We start from the raw sequence: 16,105 nt of genomic DNA on the forward strand, positions 1-16,105 counted from the left end.
CTGATTTCTTAGTATTCTGGCCAAAACCATGCGTAGATGAAAAAATAGGGAGATACTATAGTGATTTCCACTCAAAAAATTCTTTTATTTTTTATTCTGTGTATTGAAGTGTTTGTTTGATAGATATAAGCTTAAGTTCTAGGTCAAGATAGAGCTCATGTAGATAAATTATCTAGGTGGTATACCCACCCAGATTTGACTTTCAGTAGAATGGTGTCACACCTAGATGATCTGCCATTATTTTTCTCACTCTAGGTCCGTGATTATGTAGTTATAGTCAAATGAAAGTTTCTCTTTCATCAACTCTGTTATCAAAGGGTATACTGAAATGGAAATAAAGATTTGGAAGAAATATTCAACATCACTAACTTTGTTGCAGTCATAGTACTCTATCCCCAATTTTGAGTAGCATTTTCCTTACTATATGGAATCCACTGAAGGTAGTGATAAGGGAGTTGTTCGTCTAATCTATCCAACTTGCCAGCTTGTCCCTGAGCTCTCTCCATGGCCACAGAAGCCTTTGTCTTAGAGTCTTGAGAGCTACCACCTTTAAGCCTGGCCCTTCTCCTTGCTCCTTCTCTTCTCTACCCACTTCTTCTCTGCACCCAACAGATTTTACTTCCTTTTGTTTCTAGAATATAATGGGAGTGTTAGTCATTCTCCACTCCTTCCAGTTCCGCTCTTGGATGGAGGGGAGGACTCTGATCCTGTGGAAGAGTGGAGTAGAGGTGGCCTTCCTGGTCCTGCCAAAGGGTGACTGTCTAAAAGGCCAACAGGCATTTCTTAGTGCAGAATTTGACCCCCCACTAGCACATCCCCTGTAATTATTAGGCTACAATATTTTGTTTCCTTCTCATCCTTGAGTTATGATTTAGAGGGCCTCCTTCTGTTGCTTTGTTCTTCATCATAGTTGGAGGTGAAGGGAAGAATGCATCTTACCACACTGACATGAAGCTCCTGCAGCCCTGTGTTGACATACCTGCATGGAAGTCACTGCTTCCACAGGCATTGTTGACAAACAGGAAGAGGCTAAGGGATTAAAGAGTCACTGTGGACAAAATATATAATATTTGTCAATATCGTTCATAGGACCAGAAGCTCCAACAAAGAAGTCTGCAGGCCCAGTGATGAGGTATTAAAGAGCATTCACATTGAAATGATTTTAACCATAATGTAGGCATAGAAATGAAACTGTAGTGAAGGCAGCAGTACTTCAGGAATTTATTCCGTGAGAACAATTCCCCTAGTGTCTGAGCCAGTTTGGTGCCCTCTACAGCTCCTTTCCCACTCCTGGGCTTGGCCTGAGACATTCCAAAATATCCCCCATCCTTTACCTCATCTGTGCCCACTCTTGTCTTAGGGAAACTCCCAGCCTCTGCCTCTGGCTCTCTCACCCACTCTTCAGATCCAGTTCTTATTCTTCACCCTTTCCTTGGACTTGATGTTTCAGACTTGCCCTTGTTTCTGTCTTACTTGAGCCAGACACTCAGACACTGGTTCCCCCTGAGCCCTGAAACCTAAGACCAACCCTACTCACCACCCTCTACCACCACATCAACCCAAACTTTAGGAACGAACCCAAGCCAGAGCTTTGAGTTTCTCCCTCTCTAACTTTAACCCCCAAAACTCCATTTGTCTGGGAAGCCAGGGTTGGCAGCCAACATACTTAAAGTTTCATAAAAACAAATAGGAAATCTAGCAAGAAGCAATGTGGACTTGACTGGAATTTGAAAATTTCTTCTGAGCCATTAGAACTATAATACCTTACCATATACTCTTTATTTAATAGAATGCCTCTGCTATTGATCCATCTGTTTGTCTCTCTTTCCATTTCTCTGAGCTTTGGAATATTCAATCCAAGTACCTTTTCATTGGAAATCTGTACTTTTCACATTAAACAAGGAATTCTTCAGCCAAAATTGACAATAAATGCCATTCTCAAGTAAGACACTAGGTGGAGCATGTGAATTTAAAGGAAATTCAAGTTGGCAGTTACTAGTGACAACAACTCATGTAATGCTAGAAAACTGTAAAAAAATTAAACAAAATTTATTTTGATTAATGTCAACTAAAAACATACAAATATGAAACGCATAACACTTCTTATAAGCATATGTAAAGTCTAGGATAATTTTTTAAAAATTGGAGTAAATAATATTTTTCTCTTCAATAGACCCTCCAAACCTCATAGCCAAAGCAGAAAAATGAAGCAGGAAGCAGTTTCAGAAGAACACTAGTTGGGGAAGGCAGAGATGGCCTTCAGTGGCAGATATTGTTTTTTACTGGTTGAGAGAATGAAATGATCTTTTCCAGAGTGAAAATACCTTACATCTACATCAGCTTCCAGATTATCAGCTTCAATTTTGGTAGCAAATAAGTCTAGGGAATTTGATTGCCTTTAAGCATGGTAAGAGGTCATACATTGCTAATAACAGCAGGTAAAATCTTTTAGAAGTTGTTTGTTGTTTAGAAAATATTATAGGGAGACAATCTGCTGCTGGGTTCAGAAGATGACCACTTCCATGCTAGCAGTATTGCATTGTGGATGTTCACACTGAAAGTCATCACTTTCTACTAGAGTTTATTTCTTTGTGTTATTGTAAGTGAAGTTTTGTCAGTGCTTTCATTTTTAGTTGGGTGTAAAAATATCATCCAGCACGAAGCTTGACCTTCCTGTATGCAGTTCAGGCTGCCTTTAAGTCTAGGTCAGGAGTTACTGGAGGAAAAAAAAAATCCCTGGGAAACTGACCATTGATTCAGTGATATTTTGTTTTTTGTTTGTTTGTTTTTTTTTTTTAAGAAAATCAGCCCTGAGCTAACATCTGCTGCCAATCCTCCTCTTTTTGCTGAGGAAGACTGGCCCTGAGCTAATACCCTTGCCCATCTTCCTCTGCTTTATACATGGGATGCCTGCCACAGCATGGCTTACCAAGGGATGCCATGTCTGCACCCGGGATCCAAACCAGCGAACCCTGGGCCGCCGAAGCGGAACGTGCGCACTTAACTGCTGCACCACCAGGCCAGCCCTGATTCAGTGGTATTTTGGATTCTGGTTTCCCCAATCTGCCTGTTACCAGTTACTTCTCGGAGTCCCATGCATTCTCTCAGGGTGTTTAGTTGCACTCAGTGGGGAGACAGAGTGGAGAGTACTTACTCCATTTTGACAAGAACCAGATATGTGGATGGTTTTTTTAATTCCTGATTTTGTTGTCAGAAGATGTGTAGAATAAATTCTAGCTTAGCCTATTTCATACAATTGCAAAATAAGAATTTAGGAAAGAGATACACCAGTCGAATTTAATATGATGAGAATTTAATTATTTCATAAGAAATGTGTTGTGATATTTTGTTTGATGATGAACTTCAAGGGAAAAAAATGCTTAGGTTTTATGTGAAGAAGATTTGACGAGAAATATGTACCCTCCTGCTGTTTTATTTAGTAAAGTGGCTAGCTAGAAGCAGGTGGCAGCTCTGAATTTTAAAGTTTATAATTTTAAAATTTAAAAAAACTTTAAAAATTTATATTTCATACCAGTCTGATTTCTCTTTGACATCACCAATATGTTAGGACATAGATGAATAAATTGTTCTGTTTAATTTAAAAAAACCCTTAGTTTATAAATTTGACTTTAATATTAACTAAAATGGAGCTTTTGGACCTTTATGTGAATTAGCAGCAAAACTGGTTCTGGCACTGGCGATGACTAATGCCGTGCTTCAAATACCCCTTCTTCAAATCTATCAGTGATGGAGATTGGGAAGTAACATTTAATAGGGAGGAAGAGGAAAAAAAGTCAATGTTTCTTTGCCTATTTTCATTGTATTATAAACTCAAGACTCAAAATCCAGAGCTATTGAGTTTGCTTCTTCCTTTTTACCTACTTTTGTGAAATGTGTGTAGCAAAAGATAGAGTATACATCAAGATACCATGACTGCTACATGGTACTTACAGCAAAATGTTCAGTAAAGCCAGATTCTGGGACCTGGCAAGGTAGAACTGTATCCTCTAAAGCTGTGATGATGGTGGGTATAAAATGTGACAGGGACAAACCATGCAGTGATGCTTCTCTGCTGGTGAATTTACAGTACCTTGGAGGACATTTTACATGTGATTTTGTTTAGTTAATAGTATTCTGAGTAATGTATGGAGCTATGTAAATTGTTGATTCCAAATTATGACGGGGACGTTAAGAATAGTGCTTGGTGTATTTTTTCAACCCTTTTGCATTTTTACATCCATGACTGTATTTGCTTTCACACCTCCCTGTGAGATAAATAGACCAGTCAGGGGTGATTCTATTTATAGATGAAGAAAACTGAGATGCTGGCCATTAAGCGATTTGCTGAGTGGCCTGACCACATTACTCACAACCCTGAGACTAAGACCCAGAACTCTTAACTTCTAGGCCAACGCTTTCCCCCATATCCCATTGAGTAGTGCTAAGTTTATGAAGGGAATTGCGGGAAAGCCTACTTTCACCCTGAATTAACTTTATATCTCAAAGAATGATATTTTAGTACACCAAAGGGGATTAGTATGGATGCCAACCAAGTTTTTTAAATGGCTGGTGAGCAATGCTCCCTAAGAGAAAAATCTTATGTATATACACAAGAGGATGCACATAAAGATATTGAGTACTGCTTTGTTTCTAATAGCAAAAACTTTGAATCAGCCTAAATGTTGATCAACATAGGACTGGATAAATTGGTACATGTTTATATCATATAATATTACCCAGTGATTAAAGGTGACTGAAATAATAAATAAACACCCACAGATATTTTTTAAAAATCATAACATTGAACAGAAAAAAAGCAAGTTTGCAGAATGAAGCTAACAGTATATCATTTTTATAATTAAACATACACAATCTGTATATTGTTCAGGGTACATATATGTGTATGACCAATATTTAACAACAGACTGGAGGGATACCCACCAAATAGTGGTCATTCAGGAAAAAGGAGTGGGGTGGAACATAGGTCACAAAGGGATTTCAAATAAACAAGATAAAATGTAAACATTTACCAGTTCATTGGTATTTGCTATATTGTTCTCTGAAGTTTTCTGTAGTTTAAAAAATTTCTCAAGAAGTTGGAGGTAGGTGGTGCTAGTGCAGATAGCACAGAGAGACCTCAAGGGAAGTACCCGGTGAGAACTATAAGCCTGACACTGAACAGAAAAATGTGAGAAAGTAGTGTGGTGGGCATTTAAGAAAAGCAGATCTAAGTATTAGATGGACCCATTTGCTAATACTGCCCACTATGGTAGAAGGAAGGCTTGAGCTCTGGAGCTCACCTTACTCCTGGTATTCCTACAGTGACAGAGAGTGAGCTTGGGGACCTGGAATGGACTTGTTCCTCCTGTCCCTTTCTCTGAAGTCTCCAAACATGTCACGTGATAAGACTGTCAATGAGTCATTCTCATTGCCTACCTTCTGCTACATTACTTTCTGTCTTGGTGCTAATATTCTCTGGATAAACTTCTAGGCATGAAAGGATGCATACCAGAAGACCCTATCGTGTGGAAGATGCTGAAAAATACTGCCTTGAGGATGATTTGGTTAATCTAGAGGTTCTGGATGAGGTACTAAATATTTAATAGACAGTTCTCACCGATGACATTTGTTTCACTTGAATGGTCTGACCTTTCTGTTGTGACAATATTCTCCTAAGGTCACTTGAAAATTTAATTATTTATATATCCTTGGGGTTGAAACTCAAGGAGCATTTGGTTGCTTTGACTATGATCCTGTGTTATATTCAATTATAGTCCCCAAAATACCCTAAATAATGATGAGAAAAGGATTTGGATTTTTCTAATAAAGCTCTTTATATTGTAGGCTTAAATGATGTTTTATATCAGCTGAAATTATTTTCGGTTTTTAAAAAAGTGCATCTTAACCTTAAATTCAGGTAGTTGTTGTTCTTCATAAAAAGGAGCTTCCTTTAGGGAAATAGTAAAGTTAATACAGCTTGAATCCTAAATTTGAAAACTGTGATAATCCCCATTTACAATATGCATATTTAATAGAGCTGTTAATTGCACTGGACCTGCTTCTACAAATTCTAACTCTGGGGACCCTTAAAGACAATGCATGAATCACTAAAGTGCAATATAAAAGTGTTCAATTCTATATTCTCACCACATAAATTTTAAATGCAATGCTTTGAGAAATGAAGTTACTATTTTGTGTGTACTTTATCAATAGAAACGGCTTATTAAATCAAATTCTAAATAGAACATTTTGATTGGGTGAGACAAGTTTTTCACAATAACAAACAAAATATTTGTTGGATATCTCAGTGTCTTTTAGCAAGTCCTAAGTGGGTCTAATTCTTTTAGCATATTCCAATTTTTTTTGTTCTTTCAAGGTGAATATCTGCATTTAGGATCATTAGGGTCATTGTATGATTTAAATTGACTACTTTCATCTTTTAGAGAAAAATATTCTTATAAGAATAAATTTGTTATTTTTAGAATCTCTCTCTTGACTGAAATAATGTTTACTCTCAATATCATTTATCCTCTTCTTAGGATACAATTATTCATCAGTTGCAGAAGCGTTATGTGGACTTGCTGATTTACACATATGTTGGAGACATCTTAATTGCGTTAAACCCCTTCCAGAATCTAAGCATATACTCACCACAGGTAAGGAATGCTTCAAGAGCATCTTGCTCCTGAATAGGAAATTAAAAATCACAAGGGAAAATGAAAAGAAGGAAAAAGTGAGAATAAAGTTATGCCATCCCACAGGTATGTACCCTGAACTGCAGATAATCAACACAGATGGTATTCTTACATTTTGGGGGTAAATTTTTAAAGCAAGATGTAACAATAATAGCTAACATTCATTTAGTGCTTACTACCTGCCAGGCACTGGGTTACCTCGCTTACTCTCACAACCTGTGAGACAAGTACTATTATTAAGCCTATTTGACAGACGAGGAGACTCAGCGTGATGAAGTTAATTCCCTTGCACAAGCTCACGAAGCCAGTAGCTGAAGAACAGGGATTTGACTTCAGGCCTGTAGACTCTACAGCCTTCCTGATGCCACAGTTCCCCTAATAAGTGACAAATCCTTGGTTTCGTGGGCAATAGGTCCTGGAGAATTAGAAGGTCCAGTGGAGCATTAGAAGGATCCTTTAAATTATTTTTGTCTTCAGTTTTCCAGACTTTATCATGGGGTGAAACGTGTCTCAAATCCTCCCCACATATTTGCATCAGCAGATGCTGCTTATCAATGCATGGTTACTTTCAGCAAAGACCAGGTAAGAACGCACCTTCCTTTCCTACCAAGTCGCATAGTAGGGTGTGTTCTGTCTGCCTCTGCAGCTGTTAAGTCTTCCTGAAAACTTTCCATTCTGGTTGCTGGTGCTGACTCAAGGAAATAAGAAATGAAATAGTAACTCAGTGGGACGGGAACAGTAATAAAGGCAGAGTAGCAGGAGAACATGAAAACCCTTTTCAAAAAACATGAAACATTCACATCAAGAGCACTCATTTTCTCTGATAAAATGTAATAAGGATATTTCTAATAAGAATATGAGTGCATAGAGCTAACACAAACCTGATTATGTGACAATTATTGCAATAAAAACAGGATATAGAATGACATAAATGAAATTCCTTCCTATTAAGATCTCAGAATCTGTTCTTTTTGTATGAAATACTGCACACCATTTAGCTCCTGAGAAATTGTCATGATTTGGGTAAAGACTGAACAAATCTTAAACTCAATGCTGGTTAAACACAAAGCTCACCCATATGCTTTAACTTTCTGGACCTCCGATTCACAGTGGTGGTGTATCCAACTTTTGACCCTTCCTTGACTTCGAAAATGTATATTTTTCTTTGTGTGTTTCTTCTGTTTGAATTAGAAGTAACCTGATTTGTGAGAAAATTTTATGAGAGAATCACTATGTGTATATTTCCTGAGACCTGTAAAGTCCCAGCTTTGGGTTTGTCGAGGAATAGGTGAAATTATAACAGTGCAAGTTACAAAGTGGAGTACATGGATTCACTATAGGTTAGAACTTGACTTCTCCAAATTCTTATCTTTCCCAGAAACTTGTGAAATATCCATAGATTTCGTAGAGAGGAAGTAAATGGAGAGAGATATATGTGTTTGTCAAGTTAAGAAGTTGCCCCACTGTGTTCTCTTTTTTCTGATACCATTTCTGACACCAAATATTGTGTCTTTTGCAATGACAACCAATTCTCCAACACCAACTGGATGACCAACAATTCATTTCCATTCATTTCTGACACTAAATTTCTGGAGTTAGTGCAGACCTCACAGGTTCAGGGCTCAGTCTCATAAGACTGCCCCCACTTCAGACATCAGCTACAAATGGGGTGCCCAGGCTACCCACACTGATGCCTTGCCAATTACAAATTCAAGGAGTCCCGCAACCCCTCTCAGGTTTGACAATTTACTAGAATGACTCGTAGAACTCGGGAAAACACTTTATTTAATGGTTTATTATAAAGGATAGAACTCAGGAACAGCCAAATGGAAGAGATCATAGGGCAAGATATGGGGGGAGGGGTGCTGCAAAGCTTCTGTGCCTTCTCTGGACATACCCCACTCCAAGCACCTCAATTCATACCAGAAGCTCTCTGAATCTTGTTGTTCAAGAGCGTTTATGACTCAGTCAATCTCTAGCTCCTTTCTCTTCCCCAGAAGTTGGGATAGTGGGGCTGAAAGTTCCCACCTTGTATTCATGTGTTTGATCTTTCTGGTGACCAACCCCCATCCTGAAGCTATCTTGGGTCACACGTTGAACCACATGGTTAGCAGTTAGGTTTGGTTGAAAGGGACTTGTTTGTGTAACAAAAGATGCTCCTATCACTCATATCATTCAGAAAATTGCAAGGGTTTTAGGAGCTCTGTGCCAGGAACCCAAGACAAAGACCAAATATATATTTTTTATTATACTGCACCCATTATTTTCCTCTTATACATAAAGAGCTCCTGGAAATAAATGACGAAAAGACCAACAATACAAAAAATAGGCAAAGGATATGGACTGGTCACAAAAAAAATACATGAATGACCTTAAACATATGAAAAGATGCCCAACCTCACTTATGATAAAAGAAATGCAAATTAAAACTATACTGAGATACCATGTTTTGCCTGTCAGATTGGCAAAAATCCAACATACCCTGTTTGGTAAGGCTGTAGGAGAACAGGCACTTTCATATATTGGTACAGTCCTTAGGAAAGCAGTTTGGTATTACCTATCAAATTTACAAATGTATTTACCTTTTGATCCAAAAACTCCATTTCTAGGAATTTATTCTACAGATGAACCTACATATAAATATAATGATATATATAGGGTTATTCATTGCAATATTGTTTGTAATATCAAAAGGAAAAAACTCCAGTATCCATCAGTATGGGACTGGTTACATAGATTATGGTACATTTATACGGTGGAACAACGTGCAGCTGTGAAAAGGTTGAAGAAGCTCTCAATGTACTGAAATGGAAAGATTCCTAAGATATGTTGCTCAGTGAAAAATTAAGGTGTACCGTGGTGGATGTTATATGAAAAACATAGCTGAATATGCAGGGTTTACCATGCTATGAATTCTTCACCGACACTCCATTTTCTCTGTCAGTGCATTGTCATCAGCGGAGAAAGTGGCTCTGGGAAGACAGAAAGCGCCCACCTGATTGTTCAGCATTTGACTTTCTTGGGAAAGGTATTGGCTACCTGCTTTATGTCTTGTGGCTAGAAGTCCCTGCGGAGTAACTGCATGTTTTATAAGTGGTGGAAATACTAGTTTTTATTAGGGGTTACCTAAAAACACTCCATCTTTATTATGTTTGCCTCCTGATAGCTAGACCTCTTAAGATGTCAGCATGCCATCCTTCTTTCACCTAGTGAGGAAAATAATGCCGGCACGAATTCACTAGATAATCAGCAACTAATTTTTCATGTTTTCAATGTAATAGAAACATTTAGCCATTAAGCAGTAAAAGTGGTTAAACATTAGGAACAGGATCAGGGAGAGCCACTAAAATGATTAAGGGATTGAAAATAGAAATCTTTGAGCAAAAGTTGAGGGAAATGGAAATTTTCAGTTTGGTGAAATGGGCGTTGGAGGAATTAAAAACTGGTCTAGCAGTTACTTATACTGAGAATAAGTATATTATGTGACTAAGAAAGAAATTAAGGAATATTTTTTTACAGGTGAGGTTTATTGAATATTATAATGGATGACTGAGAAAAGTTATGGGATTTCTGTATTGAAAATTCTTTCTAAACTCTTTAGGCATTTTATCTGTCAAAGATTTTAAGTGAAGTGTGTCTGGAGGTAAAAATGATAACATAATCTAGCCTCATCTGATGCCTATGCACCTGGGGAGCTGCTCATCTGAGAAAACAATGCTGGCGGTTGATGCTAATTTCCTCAAATGGAGGCCTTCCCAAAAGGATAATGTGAATTTTGTGCATAGGGAAGGGTATGGGGCATCTCTGCTGGAGTAATGCTCCTGGAGACTCCTCTTGACTGTTCTCTGTTTGGCACAGGCCAATAATCAGACCTTGAGAGAGAAAATTCTGCAAGTCAACTCCCTGGTGGAAGCCTTTGGAAATGCATGCACTGCCATCAATGACAACTCCAGCCGTTTTGGAAAATATCTGGAAATGATGTTTACACCAACTGGAGCCGTGATGGGGGCAAGAATCTCTGAATATCTCCTTGAAAAATCCAGAGTTATAAAACAGGCAGAGTAGGTGCACTATTTAACACTTTGGTTTTGCTCTGCAACATAGACAGTGGGGCTTTGGGAATTTTAATGGCTCCATTTTCACCCTTGTCCTTAGCATCTCTGCCCACCCCTCCGCCCAGCCTCCCTAAGAGCAAGAAATTATTTAAGCAAAGGATAAGTGGTGTTCTAACCTAAAAGATGTTTACAGGCAGAGGACAAAGGGCTGGGGTGGGAGTACTTTGGCATAGATATGCCTATTTCTCCTGAGTCAGTTATACCAGGTAGAATTTAACAACATTGTAGATACTTTTAAGAATCATTAAATCCCTTAAAATTGAATTTGTCTATTTAGAAAAAAAGGCACTGAGAATATTCCACATGTTTTTCCCTAGATTGAGAGAGGAAAAAAATATTTTGTTCTAAGAAGAGCAGTTTAGCAATAGTGATCAATAGCATGGACTGCTCTGGGTTCAAATGCTGACTCTGACATTTCCTATGTGACCTTGGATATATCACTTAACTTTTCTGGGCCTCATCTGTGAAATGGAGATGCTACTAGGGCCTACCTTATGCGTTTGCTGTGAAGATTAATGAGCTCATTTATATAAAATTACTTTAGAAAGTGCCTGGAATGGAACATGTTATCAGAGGGTTAGCCACTCTTCCTATTGTTATTATTATTATTAGAGGACATCAGACTTCCTCAGGAGTGTGGATCCATCCATGCATTATTCAGTAATTATCTGTTGAATGCTGTATGCTAGTGCTGTGCTCTCTGCTGGGGTTGCAAGAGTAAACAAAATAGACAAGTCTCAGTACTCACAGAGCTTGGTATGAGTGGTAGATTGGGGTGGGGGCTGGATCACAGGCATTAAACAAATAAATAAACTCAAAGGCAGAACCATTGTGATAAGTACCAGGAAGCAATGTAAGGTGCTATGAAGGTGTAAAACAGGAGAAGGAAGGGCACATAACCTAGTCTGGAAGAGAGGGGCTCCCTGTGTACGAGACATCTACACTGAGATCCAAGGATCAATAGGAGTTAGCCAATGAGGTGGGGACAGGATGGGGAGGTAGAGAAGGGCAAAGATGAGGCTGAGACCAGATCATGTAGGGCTTTGGAACCAAGCTAAGGATTTTGAACCTCATTCTAAAGGCAATAGGAAGCCATTTAACATTTTCAAGAGGGGACGTCACAAAACCCAACTTGCATTGTGAAATAATTACTCTGGCTTGGAGACACAAGAAGTATCATGTTGAGGCCATTAGGAAGCTATTGCCAAATCCACGTGAGAGAGAATGTTGGCCTGGGCTGAGGTGGTAGGAGTGGAGATGGAGGTGGAGAGGAGTTAATGAATCTGAGAGATCCTAATGCAAGCGGAATCCACAGGACTTGCTTTGGGTTAAGAACTCAAGCGTCGTCTTCTATCATACGCTTGCAGTTTCCTCACAAAATAGGGACTGACATGAAAATTAAACAAATGAACAAAAGGATAGAATGAGAGTCATTTTGGCTTCCCTGTGGCTTCCTGATTAATTTTGATGAGGTCCTCCTCCTCTTTCTCCCTAAATTAGGGTGGTTTTAAAGTTTAGGGAGCTACCTCTGACAGAATGGAAACTATAGTCTTCTGTGTTCAGATGTCAAGTGGTTTTTTTACAGAGATAATGTGAGGAGAGTTCCAATCATAGCTATGTCACTTATTGTGGTTGCCTATTAATTGATATAAATATCCTTTTACCTTACTTTCCTCATATGCAAAAAGTACATAATAAAGCCAACCTCGGAGGGCTGTTGTGAGAATTAAATGAGATGGTATGTGATTTATACCAAATATTGAATCTGAAACTTAATAGACACCTAATAAACCATAACTTACTATTAAATTTATTCAATATGATACCACTGATGGGGAAAAATAGACTGAAGACATTGGATGAGGAGAAGATGAAAGTCCTGTTCATCTAACCTTTCTGGTTCTGCCCTCTTCTGGGTGCATAGTAGGATTCCCCTTCTTGTTACACTGTGGCTGGATGTGGTCATATGAACAGTTCTGGCAAATAACCATTTAATGGAAAGACCCTTCAGAACTCTGGCAAAGTGCAAGATGGTTGCTGCTCCATCAGCCTGGGCCCATGAGTGACTGTGGTGAGCACAGCCCACCCTGCTGACCCTCAGTGGGCATGTACTCTGAGCAAGAAGTAAGCCTATGTTGAGTTAAGCCACTAAAATCTTGGGATGTTTCTTACTGCAACAGAACCTCGCCAATCCTGATAAATACAGGAATGAAAATCAAATTGAATTTATGCTAGGAATGGATGTTGGTAGGCAAAGCTTGGAAGAATTGAGAACTAGAGGTATCTGCAAAAAAAACTACAGAAAGGCAAGACTAAGATGAGTCAGCCAAAGCCTACACATTTACCAGAAGTTAAAGAACAAGTGACATTCATACCAGGCATACTAGTTCATAAAGTTCAATAAGGACTGCGTGAGTGGTGCCACCATCACCAGATGCTCAAGTTAGAAACCTGGGAGGCAGACTCCACGTCCCCTTCCCTCACCACCCTCATTCATTCTATCAGGACATTGTTTTGATTGTTTCTCCAAAATATATCTTTAAGCTTACTCTTGTTCACCATCATCACTTCCATTACCGTGACTAAGTCACTTGCTCTCTCACCTAGACCTCCTAAGTGGTCTCCCTGCATCCATCTTAGCTTCTTAAAATCTTGTCACATACTTACAATGAACCCTGACTCCGGTTTAAAACAGTTTGAAGAATTCTAATTGTATAAGCAACAAAGTCTTCCTTATGACCTGATAAGGCTGTGTGTGGCCTGTGCCTGCCTGCCTACCCACCTGCTTCTCACTAGCATTTTTTTGGTCCTATGTGAGTATCGTGCTCAGAGCCTATGTGTATATGCTGTTCCCTCTGTTTCCCCTTCTCTCTGTTGCTCCTTCCAGCCCCTTCTCATTCTTCAGAGTTTGACTTAAGTGTTATTTCCTTAGAGAGTCCTTCCCCTAACTTGACACAAGTAGCCCTCATCCCTAACGTTACCCTTCATCTCCGCCCCTTATTTGTTTCTTTCAAAGTCTTCATCACAAGTTTCCTTGTTGATTCATCTAACTCCATCAGTAGAAGGGAAGCTCCAGAGGGCATGAATCCTCTGATTCCTATATCCCTGGCACCTGGTACAGTCCCTGCCATGATTGGCACTCAATAAATTTATTAGTTGAGTAAAAAATGAGTGAGAAATGGCAAGTAGAGGCATCTAAAATACAAGGCAGTAATAAGAATGCACTAGGAGAGCTTTGACAGGATTAACTACCAGAAGAAGGCTAGGATATCCAGGAGAAGCTGAAGAAAAGAGTGGGGCCCATGTCACAGGTAGGGACAAGGAGTAGAAGGAAGACGAGATTTCTTTCCACAGAGCTAAGTTAGCCAAGGTGAAGATTTGCCACAATCCTGGGGCATCAACAGAAGAGACTGTCTTCCTCCAGAGGAAAGAAAGGAATCCAGAGCAGGGCTTTCCAGACTATCTTTGCTGAAAGACCAATTTTCAAAATTATAATTGAAATGAATTATCAGAAAAGTTATCATGGCAATGTCACTTGCTATAAAATGTCTAGACATGTACTTTCCAGTTCCTTATCTCGTCATAAGCTGACAGTCGTCCATAGACCACATGTAGAGTTGCACCTATTTGAAAGAACCCTGGCTGGGGTGGCCTAAAAGAGGGTGGACAGCAAGAGACCAGGTGGATTGACGCATGCCATTTTGAATTGTGTGTTTTTTTTTTATTGAGTTAATGACAGTTTACAATCTTGTGAAATTTCAGTTGTACATTAATGTTTGTCAGTCATGTTGTAGGTGCACCACTTCACCCTTTGTGCCCACCCCCCACCCCACCTTTCCCCTGGTAGCCACTAATCTGTTCTCTTTGTCCACATTTTCAAATTCCTCATATGAGTGAAGTCATACACAGATTATCCTTCTCTAACTGGCTTATTTCACTTAACATAATTCCCTCAAGGTCCATCCATGTTGTTGCAAATGGGATGATTTTGTTCTGTTTTGCAGCTGAGTAGTATTGCATTGTATATATATACCACAAATTCTTTATCCATTCATCTGTTGATGGGCACTTAGGTTGCTTCCATGTCTTGGCTGCTGTAAATAATGCTGCAATGAACATTGGGGTGCATAGGACTTTTGGAATTGCTGACTTCAAGCTCTTTGGATAGATACCCAGTAGTGGAATAGCTGGGTCGTATGATAGTTCTATTTTTAATTTTTTGAGGAATCTCCATACTGTTTTCCATAGTGGCTGCACTAGTTTGCATTCCCACCAGCAGTGTATGAGGGTTCCATTCTTTCCACAACGTCTCCAACATTTGTTACTATTAGATTTAGATATTTTTGTCATTCTGATGGATGTAAGGTGATATCTTAGTGTAGTTTGGATTTGCATTTCCGTGATGATCAGCGCTGATGAGCATCTTTTCATGTGTCTATTGGCCATCCATATATCTTCTTTGGAGAAATGTCTGTTCATGTCTCCAGCCCATTTTTTGATCAGGTTGTTTGATTTTTTGTTGTTGAGTTGCGAGAGTTCTTTATATATTATGGATATTAAGCCTTTGTCAGATATATGACTTGCAAATATTTTTTCCCAGTTAGTGGGTTGTTTTTTTGTTTCAATCCTGTTTTCATTTGCCTTGAAGAAGCTCTTTAATCTGATGAAGTCCCATTTGTTTATTCTTTCTATTGTTTCCCTTCTCTGAGAAGGCATGGTGTCCGAAAAGATCCTTTTAATACTGATGTCAAAGAGTGCACTGCCTACGTTTTCTTCCAGAAGCCTTATGGTTTCAGGTCTCACCTTTAGGTCTTTGATCCATTTTGAGTTTATTTTGGTGAATGGTGGAAAAGAATGGTCGATTTTCATATCTTTTACATGTGGCTTTCCAGTTTTCCCAGCACCATTTGTTGAAAAGACTTTCTTTTCTCCATTGTATGCTCTCAGCTCCTTTGTCGAAGATAAGCTGTCCATAGATGTGTGGTTTTATTTCTGGGCTTTCAATTCTGTTCCATTGATCTGTGCACCTGTTTTTGTACCAGTACCATGCTGTTTTGATTACTGTAGCTTTGTAGTATGTTTTGAAGTCAGGGATTGTGATGCCTCCCGTTTTGTTCTTTCTTCTCAGGATTGCTTTAGAAATTCGGGGTCTTTTGTTGCCCCATATGAATTTTAGGATTCTTTGTTCTAATTCTGTAAAGAATGTCATTGGGATTCTGATTGGGATAGCGTTGAATCTGTAGATTGCTTTAGGTAGAACGGACATTTTAACTATGTTTATTCTTCCAATCCATG

General features: G+C 38.9%; 1 protein-coding gene across 18 annotated transcripts in view; it reads left to right on the top strand.

Annotated features, from left to right (window-relative positions):
• Nucleotides 1-16,105, top strand: part of MYO3B (myosin IIIB) — a 409,714-nt gene that overhangs the window by 178,232 nt on the left and 215,377 nt on the right. For all 18 annotated transcript variants that reach the window (XR_011428262.1, XR_011428261.1, XR_011428259.1 and 15 more), the window contains 5 exons: nucleotides 5,492-5,588; nucleotides 6,540-6,656; nucleotides 7,173-7,277; nucleotides 9,640-9,723; nucleotides 10,554-10,756. Coding sequence is in view for 14 of the 18 variants with exons in the window: in XM_070241194.1 (XP_070097295.1) it covers nucleotides 5,492-5,588; nucleotides 6,540-6,656; nucleotides 7,173-7,277; nucleotides 9,640-9,723; nucleotides 10,554-10,756 (606 nt within the window). In the remaining 4 variants the exon portion in view is untranslated. The remainder of the gene's footprint in view (nucleotides 1-5,491; nucleotides 5,589-6,539; nucleotides 6,657-7,172; nucleotides 7,278-9,639; nucleotides 9,724-10,553; nucleotides 10,757-16,105) is intronic.

The sequence above is a fragment of the Equus caballus genome, chromosome 18 (genome assembly GCF_041296265.1).
Source record: "Equus caballus isolate H_3958 breed thoroughbred chromosome 18, TB-T2T, whole genome shotgun sequence".
NCBI classification, from domain to species: domain Eukaryota; kingdom Metazoa; phylum Chordata; class Mammalia; order Perissodactyla; family Equidae; genus Equus; species Equus caballus.